This window comes from Triturus cristatus, chromosome 1_1 (genome assembly GCF_964204655.1).
Source record: "Triturus cristatus chromosome 1_1, aTriCri1.1, whole genome shotgun sequence".
Taxonomy (NCBI): Eukaryota; Metazoa; Chordata; class Amphibia; order Caudata; family Salamandridae; genus Triturus; species Triturus cristatus.
The window spans coordinates 19,412,290-19,431,821 of record NC_140579.1 but is presented as its reverse complement, the minus strand read 5'-3'; the positions used below and the strand labels follow the sequence as shown (position 1 = coordinate 19,431,821).

Below are 19,532 nucleotides of genomic sequence, written 5' to 3'. Positions count from 1 at the left end.
GTGTCAACAGTGTGAGCCTTTACCAGAAATAATGTTCATGGTTATTGGGAGCGATGCCTGAGGGAGAAAAGAGGGTGAGCAGCAGCTGCGAGGCCTCTTAAATGCCCACCGCACACATTTCCTTCAGGCAGAAGTGCGACTCTCTGCTGTCCCCAGGGCCAGCAGGAAGTGCGACCTGGCCCGGGGACAGCAGGAAGTGCGACCTGGCCCTGGGGAAGGCAGGAAGTGCAACCTGGCCCTGGGCACAGCAGGAAGTGTGACCTGGTCCAGGGCCAGCAGGAAGTGCGACCTGGCCCGGGGACAGCAGGAAGTGCGACCTGGCCCAGGGCCAGCAGGAAGTGCGACCTGGCCCAGGGCCAGCAGGAAGTGCGACCTGTCCCTGGGGACAGCAGGAAGTGCGACCTGGCCCTGGGGACAGCAGGAAGTGCGACCTGGCCCTGGGGACAGCAGGAAGTGCGACCTGGCCCTGGGGACAGCAGGAAATGCGACCTGGCCCAGGGCCAGAAGGAAGAGCGACCTGGCCCAGGGCCAGCAGGAAGTGCAACCTGGCCCTGGGGACAGCAGGAAGTGCGACCTGGCCCTGGGAACAGCAGGAAGTGCTACCTGGCCCAGGGCCAGCAGGAAGTGTGACCTGGCCCGGGGACAGCAGGAAGTGCGACCTGGCCCAGGGCCAGCAGGAAGTGCGACCTGGCCCAGGGCCAGCAGGAAGTGCGACCTGGCCCTGGGGACAGCAGGAAGTGCGACCTGGCCCTGGGGCCAGCAGGAAGTGCGACCTGGCCCAGGGTCAGCAGGAAGTGTGATCTGGCCCTGGGGACAGAAGGAAGTGCAACCTGGCCCTGGGGACAGCAGGAAGTGCGACCTGGCCCAGGGCCAGCAGGAAGTGGGACCTGGCCCAGGGCCAGCAGGAAGTGCGACGTGGCCCAGGGCCAGCAGGAAGTGCGACGTGGCCCAGGGCCAGCAGGAAGTGCGACCTGGCCCTGGGGACAGCAGGAAGTCTCACCTGGTGTGGGGACTGCTGGGCCTGGGGACATAAACAAGAGTTTCGAACAAAGGAGCGAGCGAGCAAAGGGGCGTGGAGGGTGCAGGTCAAACAAGACGAGCATCCAAAAAGTTTCCTTGTTCAAACAGGACGGGTGTCCTCAAGGTTTTCTTGATCAGAGTCCGTGTCATCGGTCACAAAATTAAGGTAAGATGGAGAGCCGGCTAAGGTGCTTCCTTGTCTCTTATCGGTTCGCTCGAGAGCGGTCGAGGAAGAGGACTTTGAGCAGGTTTTGAGGCGGTCGTTCTAATGTGGGGGGGGATGGAGTTCCAGATTTTGGGGGGCGTTTCCAGCAAATGATTTGGCTGCGTTTTTTTGTTTACGAGTTTTCAGCAGGATGAGTAGCAGAGTGTTGGAGCTCCTGAGGTTCCTGGACTGGCCGGCCCTTTTGAATTTGGCGGCCAAGTAATCTGGTTTGTCTGTCAGCAGGGCTTTGTGCGTGAGGCAGGCTGTTCTGAAGCCGGCTCGCAACTCAATTGGGAGCCATTTAAGTTCTCTGAGTGCAGGAGAGATGGGTTCGAATTTCTTAGTTCCGGTGACCATTCTGGCTGCTGCATTGAAGGTTGTTTTCAGGGGGGCGAGGTGCGATTTTGCTGTCCCAGCCAGGGCTGCACTCCCATAGTCAATTCTGGAGAGCACCAGTGCTTGGGTGGCTTGTTGAAGATCCTTGGGCGGGAGGAAGGGTTTCATTTTGTACAGTAATTTCAGGTTGAAAAAGGCACTTTTAGCGGATCCTGTAATGTGTTTTTTCATGTCCAGTTTCGGATCTAGGGTAATACCTAGAGATTTTACTGAATCCGCCAGGGTGAGGTTACCATTGAGGGCGTCAATAGCTTTGAGCCATTCTTCAATTTGTTTTTTTTTGTCTTTGTTGGAGATGATGAGTATTTCCGTTTTCTCTTGGTTGAGTTTCAGGTGATTGATTGTGAGCCAGTGTTGTACCACTCTGAGCGTGGTGTTTAGACTCTGGATATCGTCAATGGAGGTGGTTTCCAGATATAGCTGCGTGTCATCCGCATACAACTGGAAAGGGATGTTAGATTTCCTGAGTATAGTGGTAAGGGGTTTAATGTAAATGTTGAAAAGCTGAGGCGAGAGCACTGACCCTTGTGGAACACCCCTGTTGACTGGGTGGAGGTCAGACTCGAAGTTTTTAATTTTTATTCTTTGTGAGTGGTTGTGGAGAAAGGAAGAGAACCAGTGGAGGACCGTCTCTTCAAGACCAGCCCTTTCTTGTAAAACCTTGATGAGCAGTTTGTGATCGACTGTATCGAATGTGGCCGATAAGTCTAGGAGGATGAGAAGGCAACATTGGTCCGAGTCAAGTGACTTGTGTAGATCGTCTATGACATTGAGGAATGCGGATTCGGTGCTGCAGCCTTTTCTGAAGCCCGATTGATGGGATCTAGGAGATTGATGTTGTCCAAGTGTTGGGTCAGCTGAGGGAGTACACATCTTTCCAGGATTTTGGACAGAAGAGGTAAGTTCGATACAGGTCTAAAGTTATTCAGATCCTCCGTGTCTAGCCCTGGCTTTTTCAGCAGTGGCGTGACTTGGCCTACTTTGAGGCAGTCGGGTACGATTCCAGAACTCAGTGAGCTGTTAGTGATCTTGCACCATAGCAGGGCTAGGACGAGCTTCAGGTCCTGCTGTCCCCAGGGCCTGCAGTCCACACACCAGGTGAGATTTCCTTCCATCCCAGGACCTGCAGTCCCCACACCGGGTGAAACTTCCTGCTGTCCCTGGAGCCTGCAGTCCCTACACCAGGTGAGACATCCTGCTGTCCCTGGAGCCTGCAGTCTCCACACCAGGTGAGACTTCCTGTTGTCCCTGGACCAGCAGTCTCCACACCAGGTAAGACTTCCTGCTGTCCCCAGGGTCAGCAGTCCACACACCAGGTGAGATTTCCTTCCATCCCAGGACCTGCCGTCCCCACACCCGGTGTGACCTCCTGCTGTCCCTGGAGCCTGCAGTTCCCACACCGGGTGAGACTTCCTGCTGTCCCTGGAGCCTGCAGTCCCCACACCAGGTGAGACATCCTGCTGTCCCTGGAGCCTGCAGTCTCCACACCAGGTGAGACTTCCTGATGTCCCTGGAGGCTGCAGTCTCCACACCAGGTGAGACTTCCTGCTGTCCCCAGGGCCAGCAGTCCACACACCAGATGAGATTTCCTTCCATCCCAGGGCCAGGAGTTCCCAAAACAGGTGTGACTTCCTGCTGTCCCCAGGGCCTGCAGTCCACACACCAGGTGAGATGTCCTTCCATTTCAGGACCTGCAGTCCCCACACCGGGCGTGACCTCCTGCTGTCACCTGGGCCAGCAGTCCCCAGTCAGACGGAATTTCCCTGTGGTGGCCACAGAAGATGTGCTTGCTCACAATGGCTGATGGGAAACTCTTAAGAGGCTGTCCTCCCTGTGTTCACCTTGCGAGTGTCGTGGCCAGCCACCTACATCTAGCGTGAACTGGTCACCGCTTCCTGGGTGGAGCAGACAGCCTAAGATCACACGGTGGGGCTTGGCCCTGACCACATCTTACTCTCTGCTTCTCATCAAGGTGCTGAACTGTCTCCGGCCTCTGTCTTTTGCATCTTCATCCTCTTCTCCTTCGCACAAGGGAGTCGCTGCTGTCTGTCTCTTACTTGTTTCTTTTTCTTTAAACAACCGCTGAGGAAAATGTTGACAATTTTTCTTCTCTGCACCTTGGCTGGTAAGTCAAGAATCTTCTTACGACTTCTGATTCTAGGCGCTTAGGAAGGTCTCTGGATCTGGGGTGCATTGCTAGAGCTCGGGCCTGGCTCCAGGACTCTGGACCTGGGGTGGACTACTTGAGCTCAGGCCTGGCTGTGGGACTCTGGACCTAGGGTGCATTGATAGTGCTCAGGCCTGACTCCAGGACTCTGGACCTGGGGTGCATTGCTATAGCTCGGGCCCAGCTCCAGGACTCTGGACCTGGGGTGCATTGCTAGAGCTCGGGCCCGGCTCCAGGACTCTGTACCTGGGGTGGATTGCTTGAGCTCAGGCCTGGCTCCAGGACTCTGGACCTGGGGTGCATTGATCGATCTCAGGCCTGGCTCCAGGACTCTGGACCTGGGGTGGATTGCTTGAGCTCAGGCCTGGCTCCAGGACTCTGGACCTGGGGTGCATTGATCGATCTCAGGCCTGGCTCCAGGACTCTGGACCTGGGGTGCATTTCTGGAGCTCAGGCCTGGCTCCAGGACTCTGGCCCGGGGTGGGCCATGAAGATGCGTGCAGGAGGGAAGTGCGAAACATTAATGCAGGGTTTTGGAAGGTGCTTTGTAGATGCCGAGAACACGTGTCTGGTTTGATCAATTCTCGGGAGCGGAAGTGACGCACATTATGTAAAGCTGGTTCTGGTGGGTACTCTGTTCCCTCCACAGATTGTTTATCTTTGGATGTCTTTTATCCATGAACCTTTCAGCGCACGGGAGGGTGCTGGATTGTACTGTATTTATAATAGTGCTTCACACCCAGTTGTAGGGCTTTGAACCACATTATCATGAGGGTGACACTATCCCGTGTGGGTGTGGGGGGGTTGTTACTTGAGAGTGCTCTACTTGCTGTTATGCTGTGTGTCCTGCGTGAGTGACCAGAGGCCGCTCTTATCACAGCGCCTAAAGGAGTGATGGAGGAAGAGGGAGCTAGGGCGTGCTCAGGCTGGTGTAACTTTGTGCATCTGGGTGGAGTTGTTCAGTTTCATCTCTGTCAGGACATCAATTGAAGCTTCCACTAAAATCATGAGTTCGAGGGTGATCTGTTTATCAGAAGGAATGAGCAGGAAAAGTAGGAGTTGGGGGCGTATGAATTACTCCATAAAGGGGTACCGGACCCAGCTCTTACCAGGATTGCTGGACACAGACATACCCTGTGAGTACTGCGTCCGGTGGGTACTGGACACAGAAATACCCAGTGATTGATACATACAGGGGTGCTGGACACAGCCATACCCTGTGTGTACTGCATCCAGGGGGTACTGGACACAGAAATACCCTGTGAGAATTGCGTCGAGGGGGTACTGGAGACAGCCATACCCTGTGAGAATTGACTCCAGGGGGTACTGAACACAGAAATACCCTGTGAGAATTGCGTCGAGGGGGAACTGGACACAGCCATACCCTGTGAGAATTGAATCCAGGGGGTACTGAACACAGAAATACCCTGTGAGAATTGCGTCGAGGGGGTACTGGACCCAGAAATACCCTGTGAGAATTGCATCCAGGGGGTATTGGACACAGAAATACCCTGTGACAATTGCATCCAGGGGGTATTGGACACAGAAATACCCTGTGAGAATTGCGTCGAGGGGGTACTGGACACAGCTATACTCTGAGTACTGCATCCAGGGGTACTGGACACAGACATACCCAGCAATTGACACATGTAGGGCTACTGGACACAGCCGTACCCTGTGAGAATTGCATCTGGGGGGTATTGGACACAAATACCCAAAGATTGATACATGCAGGGGTACTGGACACAGCCATACCCTGTGAGTACTGCACCCGGGGGGACTGGACAAAGACATACCCTGTGATTGATACATACAGTGGTACTGAACCCAGCTCTTCCCGGAATTACTGGACACAGCCACCCCCTCCTACCCTGTGAGTGTCTGTCTCCTTACAGTATGACGTCAGTAAGCCAGTCTTTAAACCTAGGGGGACGTTTGCTACCCCGCCGAATTGCAATGCGGCGTTTGGCAAGCAATAGTGCAACAGCTAAAAATGTCCTTTTTTTGGCTGGTTTAAGTTTGCATATACCCAGTAGGCAAACAAGTAGTGCATTTGGTATCGGTCCCATCAGCATAATCGTCAGTGCTCCTGTAATTTTGTGCCAATACTGATGAATCTGGGGGCATGCCCAGGCCATGTGCAAGAAATCTGCGTTTAATGCCTTACATCTTTGGCATTTGTCATGTGTTCTAAGTCCGTATTTGTATAACTGAGTCGGAGTGTAATTCATTTGATGTAAAAATTTAAAGTGGATGATACGTACGTTGCAGTTGGATGTCCGCAACTGCAACTGCGTGCAGCTATAGTCCCAGTCACGTTCATCTATGGTGTCCCCTATTAGTGCTTCCCACCGTTGTAGCGATTTGTTCACTTCTCAATCTGTTCTGCTTGTGATGCATTGTATAAGCGTGTAACTAATTTTTGACGAGTAGGTGTCGTTAATAAAAGCTGTAGGGCTTGCAATTTTTGGTGGTTCCTCTGGAAATGATGCATATAGCTCCTGAGCCCCATGTGCAGCCGTAGATGTGCGAACAGCTTCATAGGAGTATGGTGTGCACTTAATGATGGGTCTTCCCTCGGAATGAATCTGCCATGCGGAAAGATATCCCCCATTGTGTACAATCTCATCTCCTCCATCAGCAGTAAAAAAAAAATTCTCCTGCGCAACTGATATTTGCGGGTGATGAGCTATAGGAAGAGATGGGGCGTAAATGGGGAGTTTCTGCGCACGGTGTGCTAGCATATGCCATGCTCTTGAAGTGCAGTGTATAGTTTGAATCGTGTCTTTAGGGGAAAAAGACTTTGGATCTGATATGTAAGCTATCAGTGGGGTTGGCTGTACGCTATCTCTCTCCACTGCTATGCGTGGTATATACGCATGCGAATGTAAGCAGTAATGAGCATTATATATATATAATATCTTTTGTAAAGCTATTCTATCAGCTAGAGAAAGAGGCATCCTTACCCAGCGATCTATCTGTTCCTCAAGTTTGGTCAACGCTCTACCGTAATTTTCCCGTACCACGAGTTCTGGATCACGGTGTATCCATATACCCAGATACGTAACTGGTTCAGTTTGCCATTTCAGTGGATAGTCTTAAGTTGGGCTGCGTTGTGGCCTGTGTAAGAGGTATAACTACTAATTTGTCCCAGTTTATACGGAGTCCTGAGTGTTGTTTGAATCGTATATATTCTCTTATAAGCTCATTTAAATGAGTGTCCGGATATCGGGTAAAAAGCACCATGTCATCAGCGTATAGTGAGATGCTAATGGGTCGAAGATGAAACTGCAATGCAGTCTCGGAATGTCGTTGGCGGATTTTACAAGCCAATGGTTCAAGAATCAATGTGAACAAAATGGGTGAAAGCGGGCAGCCTTCTCTCGTCCCTCGGCTTATACTAATGGAAGTGGACGTGTGCCCATTAATTCTGACTCTAGCGGTGGGGTCTGTTTAAAGAAGTTCGATCCATCTTAGAAATGGCTCCGGAAAGCCCATTCTGCGCAACACTGTGAACATAAATACCCATTCCACAGAGTCAAAGGCTTTCGCCGCATCCAATAAAGCTGCGGCTGCCGGTAGATCGGGATTTAGATGGTGATACTGCGCAAAGATGGTGCGTATATTCTGAGTGGTAGATCGCGTCGGTACAAAGCCGGCTTGATCTGGGAGGATCAACTTGCCCAGTAGGGGTTGAATTTGTGCTGCTATAATGTTTGCTAATATTTTTACATAAATGTTTATCAAAGATAAGCGTCGGGAGGAGTCACATTTAGTTAAGTCCTTGTTGGGTTTCAGGAGTGCTATTAAAAGTGCTTCTCTTAGTGAGGTCGGGAGTTTACCCTCCTCATATGCCTCTTTGTACATTTCTGCTGAATGCGGTATCAATAAGTCCCGATATTCTTTGTAGAATTCTCCGGATAGCCCGTTGAGGCCTGGAGCTTTGTTGTTTGAGCTAGAAATATATTTGTTTTGTTAAAATCTGAAGATTATGGAGCAGATGATGGATTACATGGCAAATGCGGCCAATCTACAATTGTGCGAAAATCACAGCACAATCGCATAATTCCAGTGCCCAGGGTTAATGTCAACATTCTAACAGTGGGAGATCTCCCTAAAAGGGTAAAAGTGTCAACAGTGTGAGCCTTTACCAGAAATAATGTTCATGGTTATTGGGAGCGATGCCTGAGGGAGAAAAGAGGGTGAGCAGCAGCTGCGAGGCCTCTTAAATGCCCACCGCACACATTTCCTTCAGGCAGAAGTGCGACTCTCTGCTGTCCCCAGGGCCAGCAGGAAGTGCGACCTGGCCCGGGGACAGCAGGAAGTGCGACCTGGCCCTGGGGAAGGCAGGAAGTGCAACCTGGCCCTGGGCACAGCAGGAAGTGTGACCTGGTCCAGGGCCAACAGGAAGTGCGACCTGGCCCGGGGACAGCAGGAAGTGCGACCTGGCCCGGGGACAGCAGGAAGTGCGACCTGGCCCAGGGCCAGCAGGAAGTGCGACCTGGCCCAGGGCCAGCAGGAAGTGCGACCTGTCCCTGGGGACAGCAGGAAGTGCGACCTGGCCCTGGGGACAGCAGGAAGTGCGACCTGGCCCTGGGGACAGCAGGAAGTGCGACCTGGCCCTGGGGACAGCAGGAAATGCGACCTGGCCCAGGGCCAGAAGGAAGAGCGACCTGGCCCAGGGCCAGCAGGAAGTGCAACCTGGCCCTGGGGACAGCAGGAAGTGCGACCTGGCCCTGGGAACAGCAGGAAGTGCTACCTGGCCCAGGGCCAGCAGGAAGTGTGACCTGGCCCGGGGACAGCAGGAAGTGCGACCTGGCCCGGGGCCAGCAGGAAGTGCGACCTGGCCCAGGGCCAGCAGGAAGTGCGACCTGGCCCTGGGGACAGCAGGAAGTGCGACCTGGCCCTGGGGACAGCAGGAAGTGCGACCTGGCCCAGGGCCAGCAGGAAGTGCGACCTGGCCCAGGGTCAGCAGGAAGTGTGATCTGGCCCTGGGGACAGAAGGAAGTGCAACCTGGCCCTGGGGACAGCAGGAAGTGCGACCTGGCCCAGGGCCAGCAGGAAGTGGGACCTGGCCCAGGGCCAGCAGGAAGTGCGACGTGGCCCAGGGCCAGCAGGAAGTGCGACGTGGCCCAGGGCCAGCAGGAAGTGCGACCTGGCCCTGGGGACAGCAGGAAGTCTCACCTGGTGTGGGGACCGCTGGGCCTGGGGACATAAACAAGAGTTTCGAACAAAGGAGCGAGCGAGCAAAGGGGCGTGGAGGGTGCAGGTCAAACAAGACGAGCATCCAAAAGGTTTCCTTGTTCAAACAGGACGGGTGTCCTCAAGGTTTTCTTGATCAGAGTCCGTGTCATCGGTCACAAAATTAAGGTAAGATGGAGAGCCGGCTAAGGTGCTTCCTTGGCTCTTATCGGTTCGCTCGAGAGCGGTCGAGGAAGAGGACTTTGAGCAGGTTTTGAGGCGGTCGTTCTAATGTGGGGGGGGATGGAGTTCCAGATTTTGGGGGGCGTTTCCAGCAAATGATTTGGCTGCGTTTTTTTGTTTACGAGTTTTCAGCAGGATGAGTAGCAGAGTGTTGGAGCTCCTGAGGTTCCTGGACTGGCCGGCCCTTTTGAATTTGGCGGCCAAGTAATCTGGTTTGTCTGTCAGCAGGGCTTTGTGCGTGAGGCAGGCTGTTCTGAAGCCGGCTCGCAACTCAATTGGGAGCCATTTAAGTTCTCTGAGTGCAGGAGAGATGGGTTCGAATTTCTTAGTTCCGGTGACCATTCTGGCTGCTGCATTGAAGGTTGTTTTCAGGGGGGCGAGGTGCGATTTTGCTGTCCCAGCCAGGGCTGCACTCCCATAGTCAATTCTGGAGAGCACCAGTGCTTGGGTGGCTTGTTGAAGATCCTTGGGCGGGAGGAAGGGTTTCATTTTGTACAGTAATTTCAGGTTGAAAAAGGCACTTTTAGCGGATCCTGTAATGTGTTTTTTCATGTCCAGTTTCGGATCTAGGGTAATACCTAGAGATTTTACTGAATCCGCCAGGGTGAGGTTACCATTGAGGGCGTCAATAGCTTTGAGCCATTCTTCAATTTGTTTTTTTTTGTCTTTGTTGGAGATGATGAGTATTTCCGTTTTCTCTTGGTTGAGTTTCAGGTGATTGATTGTGAGCCAGTGTTGTACCACTCTGAGCGTGGTGTTTAGACTCTGGATATCGTCAATGGAGGTGGTTTCCAGATATAGCTGCGTGTCATCCGCATACAACTGGAAAGGGATGTTAGATTTCCTGAGTATAGTGGTAAGGGGTTTAATGTAAATGTTGAAAAGCTGAGGCGAGAGCACTGACCCTTGTGGAACACCCCTGTTGACTGGGTGGAGGTCAGACTCGAAGTTTTTAATTTTTATTCTTTGTGAGTGGTTGTGGAGAAAGGAAGAGAACCAGTGGAGGACCGTCTCTTCAAGACCAGCCCTTTCTTGTAAAACCTTGATGAGCAGTTTGTGATCGACTGTATCGAATGTGGCCGATAAGTCTAGGAGGATGAGAAGGCAACATTGGTCCGAGTCAAGTGACTTGTGTAGATCGTCTATGACATTGAGGAATGCGGATTCGGTGCTGCAGCCTTTTCTGAAGCCCGATTGATGGGATCTAGGAGATTGATGTTGTCCAAGTGTTGGGTCAGCTGAGGGAGTACACATCTTTCCAGGATTTTGGACAGAAGAGGTAAGTTCGATACAGGTCTAAAGTTATTCAGATCCTCCGTGTCTAGCCCTGGCTTTTTCAGCAGTGGCGTGACTTGGCCTACTTTGAGGCAGTCGGGTACGATTCCAGAACTCAGTGAGCTGTTAGTGATCTTGCACCATAGCAGGGCTAGGACGAGCTTCAGGTCCTGCTGTCCCCAGGGCCTGCAGTCCACACACCAGGTGAGATTTCCTTCCATCCCAGGACCTGCAGTCCCCACACCGGGTGAAACTTCCTGCTGTCCCTGGAGCCTGCAGTCCCTACACCAGGTGAGACATCCTGCTGTCCCTGGAGCCTGCAGTCTCCACACCAGGTGAGACTTCCTGTTGTCCCTGGACCAGCAGTCTCCACACCAGGTAAGACTTCCTGCTGTCCCCAGGGTCAGCAGTCCACACACCAGGTGAGATTTCCTTCCATCCCAGGACCTGCCGTCCCCACACCCGGTGTGACCTCCTGCTGTCCCTGGAGCCTGCAGTTCCCACACCGGGTGAGACTTCCTGCTGTCCCTGGAGCCTGCAGTCCCCACACCAGGTGAGACATCCTGCTGTCCCTGGAGCCTGCAGTCTCCACACCAGGTGAGACTTCCTGATGTCCCTGGAGGCTGCAGTCTCCACACCAGGTGAGACTTCCTGCTGTCCCCAGGGCCAGCAGTCCACACACCAGATGAGATTTCCTTCCATCCCAGGGCCAGGAGTTCCCAAAACAGGTGTGACTTCCTGCTGTCCCCAGGGCCTGCAGTCCACACACCAGGTGAGATGTCCTTCCATTTCAGGACCTGCAGTCCCCACACCGGGCGTGACCTCCTGCTGTCACCTGGGCCAGCAGTCCCCAGTCAGACGGAATTTCCCTGTGGTGGCCACAGAAGATGTGCTTGCTCACAATGGCTGATGGGAAACTCTTAAGAGGCTGTCCTCCCTGTGTTCACCTTGCGAGTGTCGTGGCCAGCCACCTACATCTAGCGTGAACTGGTCACCGCTTCCTGGGTGGAGCAGACAGCCTAAGATCACACGGTGGGGCTTGGCCCTGACCACATCTTACTCTCTGCTTCTCATCAAGGTGCTGAACTGTCTTCGGCCTCTGTCTTTTGCATCTTCATCCTCTTCTCCTTCGCACAAGGGAGTCGCTGCTGTCTGTCTCTTACTTGTTTCTTTTTCTTTAAACAACCGCTGAGGAAAATGTTGACAATTTTTCTTCTCTGCACCTTGGCTGGTAAGTCAAGAATCTTCTTACGACTTCTGATTCTAGGCGCTTAGGAAGGTCTCTGGATCTGGGGTGCATTGCTAGAGCTCGGGCCTGGCTCCAGGACTCTGGACCTGGGGTGGACTACTTGAGCTCAGGCCTGGCTGTGGGACTCTGGACCTAGGGTGCATTGATAGTGCTCAGGCCTGACTCCAGGACTCTGGACCTGGGGTGCATTGCTATAGCTCGGGCCCAGCTCCAGGACTCTGGACCTGGGGTGCATTGCTAGAGCTCGGGCCCGGCTCCAGGACTCTGTACCTGGGGTGGATTGCTTGAGCTCAGGCCTGGCTCCAGGACTCTGGACCTGGGGTGCATTGATCGATCTCAGGCCTGGCTCCAGGACTCTGGACCTGGGGTGGATTGCTTGAGCTCAGGCCTGGCTCCAGGACTCTGGACCTGGGGTGCATTGATCGATCTCAGGCCTGGCTCCAGGACTCTGGACCTGGGGTGCATTTCTGGAGCTCAGGCCTGGCTCCAGGACTCTGGCCCGGGGTGGGCCATGAAGATGCGTGCAGGAGGGAAGTGCGAAACATTAATGCAGGGTTTTGGAAGGTGCTTTGTAGATGCCGAGAACACGTGTCTGGTTTGATCAATTCTCGGGAGCGGAAGTGACGCACATTATGTAAAGCTGGTTCTGGTGGGTACTCTGTTCCCTCCACAGATTGTTTATCTTTGGATGTCTTTTATCCATGAACCTTTCAGCGCACGGGAGGGTGCTGGATTGTACTGTATTTATAATAGTGCTTCACACCCAGTTGTAGGGCTTTGAACCACATTATCATGAGGGTGACACTATCCCGTGTGGGTGTGGGGGGGTTGTTACTTGAGAGTGCTCTACTTGCTGTTATGCTGTGTGTCCTGCGTGAGTGACCAGAGGCCGCTCTTATCACAGCGCCTAAAGGAGTGATGGAGGAAGAGGGAGCTAGGGCGTGCTCAGGCTGGTGTAACTTTGTGCATCTGGGTGGAGTTGTTCAGTTTCATCTCTGTCAGGACATCAATTGAAGCTTCCACTAAAATCATGAGTTCGAGGGTGATCTGTTTATCAGAAGGAATGAGCAGGAAAAGTAGGAGTTGGGGGCGTATGAATTACTCCATAAAGGGTTACCGGACCCAGCTCTTACCAGGATTGCTGGACACAGACATACCCTGTGAGTACTGCGTCCGGTGGGTACTGGACACAGAAATACCCAGTGATTGATACATACAGGGGTGCTGGACACAGCCATACCCTGTGTGTACTGCATCCAGGGGGTACTGGACACAGAAATACCCTGTGAGAATTGCGTCGAGGGGGTACTGGAGACAGCCATACCCTGTGAGAATTGACTCCAGGGGGTACTGAACACAGAAATACCCTGTGAGAATTGCGTCGAGGGGGAACTGGACACAGCCATACCCTGTGAGAATTGAATCCAGGGGGTACTGAACACAGAAATACCCTGTGAGAATTGCGTCGAGGGGGTACTGGACCCAGAAATACCCTGTGAGAATTGCATCCAGGGGGTATTGGACACAGAAATACCCTGTGAGAATTGCGTTGAGGGGGTACTGGACACAGCTATACTCTGAGTACTGCATCCAGGGGTACTGGACACAGACATACCCAGCAATTGACACATGTAGGGCTACTGGACACAGCCGTACCCTGTGAGTACTGCATCCAGGGGATACTGAACACAGCCTTACCCTGTGTGTACTGCATCCACGAGGTACTAAACACAGCCTTACACTGTGTGTACTGCATCGAGGGATACTGGACACAGCCCGCGATTACTCCTCAGAGTGGTACCCGGCACAGCAGTACCCAGCGATTGCTGCTCACGAGGGTACTGAATAAAGTCGTACCCACTGATTACTGCAAACACAGGAACTGGACACAGCCACCCCCTCCTACCCTGTGAGTACAGCATCCATCAGTACTGGACACAGCCAAATCCTGTGAGTACTGTACACAGCCACCCCCATACCCTGTGAGAACTGCATCCACGGGTACTGGACACACCCTGCGCCAGCTGTCGGACTCTGGGGTACACAGCGGGGGTCCTCCCTGGGGCCCTCAGGTCTTGGAATGAATCACAGTAACCTTATGTGGGCAAAACCACAGACCTCACTATTCGTGGGAGGTGAAGGGCCTCCGCTCTGTGGCACTGAGTACATTCTCTCAGTGGGATAGGGGCATCTACAGGGGTACAAGAGCCCCTGCATATGACATCCTTTGTCCCCATCTGCCTGGTGAGGAGTCCCGCCCCCTCCCCGAGGGGTGTTGCGGTCACTTTAGCAGCACCCCTTGTCCAGCAGAGGCGACTCCTGTTGTATTGTTGTCATATCTAACAGTTAGTCTGGTCTGGGGTGGGGGGGGACGGGGGGGGGTGATACAGGATGTACTTGCTTTGTCTGTGGTTGGCCTCATCCTGCCTGGCTGGCCGCTCTCCCCCTCCCCCTCCCCTGCTTCCTGTCCTGTGACCTGTTCTCGAGGTGGAGACTGCCTACAGGCTGTGAGTAGTTTCCACCTCGAGACCAGTGTTGGGGGGATGGGGGTCTCAGCCAGGTGCCCTATGTCACCGACGACCCTTCAAACGCAGCTCTTCCGACCTCAGTGACCTGGAAACAAACTGAGTCACCAGTGAACGTCTTCAAAGCTCCCCTTACCCGGTCACCAATGGTTTGTTTAACCACCTACTGGTGAACTTCAAGAGCCACTCTTAACAGAATGAGACTGTATGTGGCCCTCCTGCCCTTGAACATAAAACAAACAAGCATTTGCAATGCAATAGGTCTCGCATTTATAAGAGTTTGAGCTATTGGCATTGTAAAATTACAATGCCTTTTATTTATTTAGAAAAAAGCAGGGTTAACGGCGGACTCCAATGACTGCACCTCCTTACTGTGTTCCCAGTGTGTATAAAATGGTATAGTTAATGATGGTGTGCATACAAACGCCCCTGCATCTGCCGTTAGTAGATGCCAACTGCCAAGCAGATCAATGAAATTTCGGAAGGGGTTTGGGGCGGTGCACCACCAATTTGCTTGTCAATACATTACACCAAGTGGTCAGTAGTTGGTACTCCAAAAATCTTTATTTTAAATTAATTGTCCAAACAAAGCCTCAGCCAACGCGTTTCGTTCAGATTGAACTTCGTCAGGGCTGGAAGAATATAGAAAAACATAACATAAATAAACGCACCACACACAACATTTAAAAAGTACATTAAAAGACACCATTTAAAAGTTAACACGTACTAAGAGAATATGCACAGGACAAATGATAGATGTACCCTAGGCAATGAGTATACAGACATTACCAAACAGAGCAATTTTATGCAAAACAACACAACAATGCAAATGACACCATTACATTAGTAACAAGGGAGGCATAAGTGTGCCTCTGTGGTTCCAAAATATATATATTCTGAAAACCCTTATTGCTTGAGAGTATGATTTAATCAAGAATGCCCCCAACTTAAACATAATTCCTATATATGTAGTGCTATATCTAGATACCCCATCTAGCCATGTGTGATATATTTCATCAGAAATTAGAGGGGGAGGGATGGGGGAGGGACATATATGTGCCTATGAAGGTCCAAAGTTAGATTCACCCAAGCTGCCAATAAACTTTTATACATAGAGAAAGCATAAGCAAGCTGATTAGGACAAAAGGGCAGGAAAAAACTTTTAAGAAACCGTCCCCCATAGGGAGACACGTACCATAAGTAAAAGTGCGAGTAAAATCCAATGATATAACCAATGTCTAAGTAGACAAATATCCGTCTCGCGAAGAGCTGTGAATAGCATTGTATGTTTCAGGTAGACAGTCCTGATTGTGCTTCCAGTGCCACCTTGATAAGGACACTGTACACGATTCTGTCAAAGAAATAATAGCAGAAAATAAATAAAAATCAAAAAATGACAGAAAACAGCGCAAAGGTATCGAATCAAGTCCAAAGATATATACATATATATATAAAGTGGGAAACAGACCTAATGTGGCTTTTGGTTGAAGTAAAAATGTAATTAGATACCACTTGGACGTGAGATTTGAACAGAATGTATTCTCAGTCCAAAATAATAATTCCCATTCAAGAGTTTCTAACCGAAAAGTACAAAAGCAGTCCGTGAACATCCTACTTGTAAACACTACGTGGAAACTGTAAATCCAAGGTTCCAAACCACAACCTAATAACAGAAAGCAAAAAACACGTAAATGAAATTGCCAATAGAACTGACAATAATTCGTAGAAGGTGACTCAGGACAAAATATGTTCCGCCCTCGTGTGGTGTAAAAACACCACCGTCCGTGCGGCGAGGCATCCGCCCTGTTGACACATGTGTAAGCAGAACCGTGCCACAGCACAAAGAAGGGAAAAAGCAAATGGGAAATCCCTTTGATCAGCCCGTAGTCAACCGCACTTTAAATGTTCCCAAAAGGCGAGTCAAAGCCAGGACTTTGATAAAATAGCCCCCTGCCCCATGCCGGCAGAATCAAATGGTTGCCAAGAGTATCACCGCATACCTGTAGCGCAATCAGAGTCCGTGCTCTCCCCTCCGAGTGTCCCGTATTGCAACCTGAAAAAAGCACCGAACTTTTAAAAGCAGGCGTGCGTGTGCAAACATCAAAGCACGTCCGTAATCATGGGCGGGCGTAGGGCGGGCGTGTGACAGGTGGCCAATGCGAACCCTGCATTAATGGTTTCCTAGGAAACCCGGGTGTGTATCAAAAGGTTGAAAAAAACCGGGCTAGCGTTAAGGTCAAGGAAAAAGCGTCTAAAACGTCAAAGCGCGTCACGAGTTGTAAGCGGGCGTGTGGCAGGTGGCCAATGCGAACCCTGCATTAATGGTTTCCTAGGAAACCAGGGTGTGTACCAAAAAGGTTGAAAAAAACCGGGCTAGCGTTAAGGTCAAGGAAAATGCGTCTAAAACGTCAAAGCGCATCACGAGTTATAAGTGGGTGTGTCTGGGGTTTAGCCAATGTGGACAAACCAAAAACAACGTCAAAGGCTCAAAGCGCGCCAAGTTTAAAAGGGAATTATGCATGTGTAGTCAAAGCGGTGCGGAGCGTCACGAGTTGTAAGTGGGTGTGTCAAGGGTTTAGCCAATAAGGACAAACCAAAACAATGTCAGAGGTTCAAAGTACGCCAAGTTAAAAAGCAAATTGTGCATATTCAGTCAAAGCGGTTCGTAAGAAGTTGTAGACGCGTATTACGAGTGTGACCAATGCAATCCCTGCATTACTAATCTCCCGAGTAAAATGGAGCGTCAAACACGTAAAAGTCCTCACAAGAAAGGAACGGTTGTGTCAAGGCTTAGCCAAAGTAAGCCTTGCATTGATGGTCTCCCGGGCAATCTGGGAAGACAAAAAACACCAAAGACAAATGTCAAAGACTCAAAACCGAGCCTAATTCTGGAAGAAAAAAATATGCATATGCAAATATCGCAATGCGTCAAAAGTTGTGGACGCGTGGTCGGAAGGCAGCAATTGTAATCCCTCCATAGATATTCTCCTGGTTCAGAATCATGCAGTAAAGTGATCTAAGTACATTAGATCACTTAAAACCGAGAACCTCCTTTAAGCGAGCAGACTACAAACGCGAGAGTAGACTATAGACATCTGGAGACATAAGGAGGTGGTGTCACACGGCTACTCCCTCCCCCTCTAATTTCTGATGAAATATTTTATATTACACATGGCTAGATGGGGCATCTAGATATAACACTACATATATAGGAATCATGTTGAAGTTGGGAGCATTCTTGATTAAATCATACTCTCAAGCAATAAGGGTTTTCAGAATATATATATTTTGGAACCACAGAGGCACACTTATGCCTCCCTTGTTACTAATGTAATGGTTTCATTTGTATTGTTATATGTTGTTTTGCATAAAATTGCTCTGTTTGGTAATGTCTGTATACTCACTGCCTTTTATTTATGTTTTGGTTTTAAAACAAATAAAAGGCATTGTCATTTACAATGTCAGTAGAATAAACTCGCATAAAAGCAGTGTGTGGAGTAGTATTCACAAATATGTATACACTATATGTGGCTATTATGAACACGCATATAAAAGTAATGCAACGTGAATAAAATTACTCGTAGAGGGTTTTTTTGCATGGCAACATAATTGTATATAGCTATGGGGAGTGTAAAGAACTTACATTTATAATGAATAGTCGGAGATGCTGGTAAATTTAAAAGGAGAGTGAATGACGGCGATGGGGAATGTAAAACAGTGTGAATGTAAGTTAAGCAAAGCTTTTATCGAGAAGGCACTTGATAAAAGCAATGCAAATTTGCAAATGGAAGGGAACCATAGACATAGGCGGGGTACTAAAAACGGCTTGCAGGGTGGCTTGTTTATTTTGCAAGTTGTGTGTTAGCTTTAAGGGTAAGGAGAAAATCGCAGCATGTGGTATATGAATCACAGCAAGCTGCTTTTAGCAGCTAACTGAGGATGCCTTTAAAGCATTTTGTAGATCTCTGAAAGGTATGCGTTTCGAAAAATGGAGAATAGGCTATAGACAAGAGAGCTAAAGAGGCATTTTAAAGTGGCTCTGTGTGAGTTTGGACGTTAGCTACAAGCTTGTAGGAGAAGGTGAAAAACGCAGCATGTGATATACAAATTAAACAAGCGGCTTTTGTCAGCTGAGTGAGGATGCCCTTGTGTGTACGAAAGATTTTCTGTAAAGATTTGCGTGGGAGACACTAAAGACTATAATAAAGCAGTTATGCAGTTGGGCAAAAGGGAAAATTGTGTATTAGCTGATGCATAATATGGTAGAGAGCGAAGTGAAGACGCATTCAGATATTTGCAAAAAAAATATATAGTGGTATGCAAATGACAAAACAAGCGGCCGCGAAAGTGAAAGTGATCGCGATCAAACATCAAAGCGGCGGGGGGGGGGGGGGGGTGGAGGAACACAGACTACAGAGAAAAGGGGAGACACCTTGGAGACTGGAGACAGAGAGGCCCGCGAAGGAGGGTAAAAGGAAAGGAAAGGCAGCTGGAGACATTGAGTGAGGAGACAGAAACGAAAGAATAAATAAAGGTGCTTGACCATGCTGTTTGAAAAAATTGCATAACCATTGCCATCTGCATAAACAGATTATAAAAAGTGGTATGTAAATATCATTTTTTATTTAAACTACTGATTTTCAGACATAGGCTGCAGACACCGCCTTGGCTGAAAGGACAATGTTGCTTTTAGGCTACCATTGCAGTCGAATGCGTTTGAAATGCATTAACACCTTGCTTCTGAAAGACCACCAATTGAGGCCGCCAACAAGTCTGGAGTGGTGTGAAACATTCCAATAGTTAGTAGATTATCTAACACTTTGCTTTTAGAATCCTGTCGTGTTACTGTGAAGCGAGCCAAAGTTATTTTTGGTTTCAAAACTTGACACTAGGCTGTGCCTCTTGGCCTTCATTCTGGAAAACGTGTCATGCGTCATCATCTATACACACCCAACGTATCAAAAATACCAAACTCCAAATGAGGTCCTAGGGAAATTAATCGTATTTGTTTTTTGCAGTTTTTATATAGCGTGAATATGTACCAAGGGTATTAGGGCGCTTTACACATGCACCACATTACATTACATAGGGTTGGATGCACATTTTGTGTGTGGTTTTAGACACAGGCAGATCGCGTGATTTGCCCAGAATCACAAGATGTGGAGCAGAGCTATGGCAGGACTCGAATCTGGTAACCCTGTTCCTAAATCGGCAGCGCGTTATAGAATAGCCAAGTAAAAATAAAAATGTTAGTGAGGAAATAAGATTGTG

The 19,532-nt window shown here is 50.1% G+C and overlaps 1 protein-coding gene across 1 annotated transcript in view; it reads left to right on the top strand.

Moving 5' to 3' along the window:
- Positions 1-11,605: 11,605 nt before the first annotated feature.
- The window catches only part of LOC146869167 (uncharacterized), a 140,068-nt gene continuing 132,141 nt past the window's right edge, over positions 11,606-19,532 (top strand). The window contains exon 1 of the mRNA XM_085653441.1: positions 11,606-11,718. Coding sequence (XP_085509567.1) covers positions 11,685-11,718 — 34 coding nt within the window. The 5' untranslated portion in view covers positions 11,606-11,684. The remainder of the gene's footprint in view (positions 11,719-19,532) is intronic.